Source organism: Nematolebias whitei, chromosome 1 (assembly GCF_014905685.2).
Source record: "Nematolebias whitei isolate Nwh7 chromosome 1, NemWhi1, whole genome shotgun sequence".
Lineage (NCBI taxonomy): Eukaryota > Metazoa > Chordata > Actinopteri > Cyprinodontiformes > Rivulidae > Nematolebias > Nematolebias whitei.
The window spans coordinates 39,472,311-39,476,105 of NC_056498.1; the positions used below are offsets into that span (position 1 = coordinate 39,472,311).

The 3,795-nt window shown below is 46.1% G+C and overlaps 1 protein-coding gene across 1 annotated transcript in view; it reads right to left on the reverse strand.

The window, feature by feature from the left end:
* The window catches only part of dysf (dysferlin, limb girdle muscular dystrophy 2B (autosomal recessive)), a gene marked incomplete in the record, with an annotated part of 114,172 nt that extends 111,006 nt beyond the window's left edge, over positions 1 to 3,166 (reverse strand). The window contains 1 exon segment of the mRNA XM_037676856.1: positions 3,067 to 3,166. Within this exon segment, the coding sequence (XP_037532784.1) occupies positions 3,067 to 3,154 (88 nt within the window).
* Positions 3,167 to 3,795: the final 629 nt, after the last annotated feature.

Sequence of the window (3,795 nt, forward strand, 5' to 3'; positions counted from 1 at the left end):
GAAGGTCACTGGTTCAACTCCCTGGACCGACAACATCAAAAAATGGGTGGGAAAGTTGAAACACTTACGCCTGCTTCCACTCTCATTTGCCCCACTCTGAACCCTTGAGCAAGGCCCCTAACCCCCACTATCTGCTCCCCCAGTCACCCTAGATAGCAGCTCTCTGCTCCACACAGAGGCTGTGGTAGCTCGGTGGTCTGTGGTTGTGTCAGGAAGGGCGTCCAGCGTAAAAACAACTGCCAAGTCTTTGTGGGAGTTAGCTCACTGCGGTGACCCTTGAAGAAGGGAGCAGCCGAAAGAAGAAGAAGAATAAGAAAAAAACAGATACTTATACGATTGTATGGCGTCACCCACAGACAGGAAGCTGCGCCTTCACTCATACTTTCAGATCTGTTGGGTTGTTAGACCAACTGGAAGCAAATTCAGTACAAAATCTGTTTCAAGTAGTTTATAACAAGTGAATAACGACTTTATTAGGGTCGACAAATCAAATTTTCTTTCAGCTTTTTTCTTTAATGGGATTTAGGAACAAGTGTTCGTACCAGAGAAGGTCCAAAAGTGGTAACAACAACCAGGTACACACACTCACATGAATACTTGGTCAGAGTTTTGGGCTAGAACAAAGCTAATTACTGAAGCTTGTTGATACGGAGGCTGAGATGGTGTAGAGGTAGGGCAACTGACTTGGGACCAGAAAGTCGTGGTTTGACTCCCCATCATTCCCACATGTCGTGGTGTCTCTGAGCAAGACATCTAATCCCTCATTGCTCCCTGGGTGCTTACATAGCTACCCACTGCTCCACCTGGGCATATTTCAGGTGTGATGCGTTAAATGCAGAGAACTAATTTCGTCATTGTATGGGAACATATGATGATGACAACACATAGCACTTATACTTAAAAATTTCGTTACGTTGAGCATATCCACCACATGTACCACATGAGGTGCGAATGACAATAAAGAAACTCTGACTCTGATCTACTGTTAGGTAGCAACTAATTAACACTAAACTGTGCTGACTCAAGAAAAAATGTTTTTTGTAAACTATAAGAAAGCCTCCTCATCGTCATTTCCTTAGCCTTCTGTCATGGGGGTGTTTGAAACATTGTTCACCAGAAACCAAAAAAATAATCATGTCTCACATCATGTCCTGGCCGGGAAACAGTATAAAAGATGCAAAAAACACCTTGCAACATAAAGCTGCAACATACAATGACATCATAATACATTTATGCATAGAGGTCAACAAAGCCGGTGAGTTATCTATAAATACTCCAGAAAGTTCCAAAGTTCTGATAAGATGGTACAGCGTCTATCAGCATCATGGTTCTGATAAGGCCAGAGATGTCCTCGGAAAGGGGGGGCAGGCAGGCATAGCTTCTATCCTCCAGGAGCAATTTGAGATAAGTTGGCCTGTCCAAGGCCAGCGGGGAGGCCAAATTAAGACAAACAACAATTGTTTGGGACGCCAGACTCTGGTTTCTGTCTGACTTCAAGTTCTGCTGGACACAAAATGGCGAAACAAACAGCCAGATTTATGGATATTCCGCCCAGTCCGTGCTCGATTTTGCATTTTCCACAATTGAATCCTTCATGCTGGCGAGTTCCAGGAGCCGCAAGTGGCCTACGATCCTCAAAAATCGCGTCCAGTTTGTGATTGAGCTAGTTAAGCTTATGAGTTGGAGAACTCGAGGCATGGATTAGTCCTTCACATAAGGTTGGCAGCTTTACCACGGCCGAAACTGCTGCCGACGTCTTCCTAATATGTCGATATCCAAGGTATCCACCATTCCAAAAAGCAGAAACCCTGTTATCATAAATCCAATAGTGTACACATCTTCTATGTCCTCCACGGACAGCCCAGACAGGCACACTATTTCCCACTCACTCCAGGAATCCATGACATATCCAGCTGCGTGGGTCCGCTCAGGCCATGAGGGCTCTCCAGCATCCTGTTGTCTGGTGGAAATTATTTTATCTACTGTGTTCAGGGACCAGCTGACCAAATCCAAAATAATTTTTGATTCAGAATATGTCTATGGCTCTGAGATTGCGAGGACAAGAGAGCAAAAAAAGCAGGAGGGAGGGTAAGAGCGACCCTCTTCGTCGAAGGCGAAAGAGAGAAAGTCCTCAGTCCATTGGCGAGGGGGATGCCTCCTTTTTTCAGGTTCCTTTGAGAATGAAGCTTGACAGATGTCCCTTCACTCATGGGAAAACTGTTTCTTTCTCTTGAGCTGCATCAGGAAGGATTCATGGTCTCCACTCACAGCTTTTGTAGTGTGGGAGGACCAGTGGACTTGTAGCAGGTGTCGGTGGCAGGTCACTTCATACGTGTATATTCTTTACTCTATCTCATGTTCATGCTGTTCAGAATAGACTTTGATTCCCAAATAGGACGTTGCATTATTAGGTTACCACTATCAATCCATGTTCCTACCAAAAATGCTCATTTTGATTATTCCTCTTTATTGTACCCCCAGTGGTGAAATTGCATTTCCACCCTTGTTTGGTGGGAAAAATAGGGTTTAAATGATTGGAGTTGCTTTAAAACGACAGCAGTCCACTTTGGTCTTGGCCCCGTCTCAGGTGACCAGAATTAAATGGTATTTCTCCAAAGTGAAGCCACTCAAAAATCTATCTGCAACAGGTAAGACGTTTTTTGCTCATCACCTTTCCACAAAGCCCCATTTCAAAAGGTGTGCCTTTAACAAATTCCCATATCGTTGCCAAACAGAACAACGTGCAAGGCCCCCCCCCCCCCCACCCGAACAAATCCTGAGCAGGGGTCCACAAAGGACAATCTGAGCTGACAAGTTCTGGTGACTGTAAACAGCTGAGCTTCACAGGACAAGCACCGAGACGCTTTTTTCTTTCCTGTCGCTGCATCCTCAGGTGAACTCTTCACCTCACGCCCACCCTCCCATCTCCTCTGTCAGCCCCACCCAACAAACGAATGATGTCCAAACCGTGCAGCTGTTTGGGTTTCTTTAAATAACCCGAACAAGACAACAAAGAAAGTCTCACAAACGTCATTTAATGCGGACTCTTCCCAGAGGCGGTCATACCTTCATACGTGACGCTGCAGTAGGCGTCGCTGATGTCATCGTCCGGAGTGTGGAGACGCTCTGCACACAGAATAAACACACGCAGCATGGCTTTACAGTCCCATCCACACACACACCGTGGTCAACACCAGGGCGAGGATAAACCCAGAAGATGATGTCCGGAAAGTCAGAGGAGAAGAAGAAGAGAGAGAATGAATAAAGACTTGAGCGGAGATCAGCTGGCTCGTGTAGCAGAGGCTCAGAGCAGCAGCTGACTCATGAACGCAGACACACTGCCCCTTCAATCACAACTGGCTTAAAGGGGCACACACACACACACACACACACACACACACATGCCAACACGCACGGTGAGGCCTTACTTTCAGGTCGTGCGTGCCAACAGTCTAAACTAAAACAAACTTCCTGCAGCGTGAACGCTCATTGCTGAAAGGTTGTTGCTGAAAAAGCTGAAATCAGCTGAAAAGGTTTCATCGCTGAACTGTGAGTTGGATTTCAGCAGCTGACGTTCGATGAAGTTAGGACGATAAAAGAGGGAAGCAACAGAAACACCACGAGAAATGTGTAGAAAATGCTGAATAGAACGGAAATGCTGCAGAAAAAGCAGCTGAAATAGGCAGAGAGAGGATGAATAGATTACAAATGGGATTGGGGGAGTGGTGGCGCAGAGAAGGTGGGCCTGTGATGGGAAGTTTGCCGGTTCAACTCCCTGTGCCGACATCATCAACA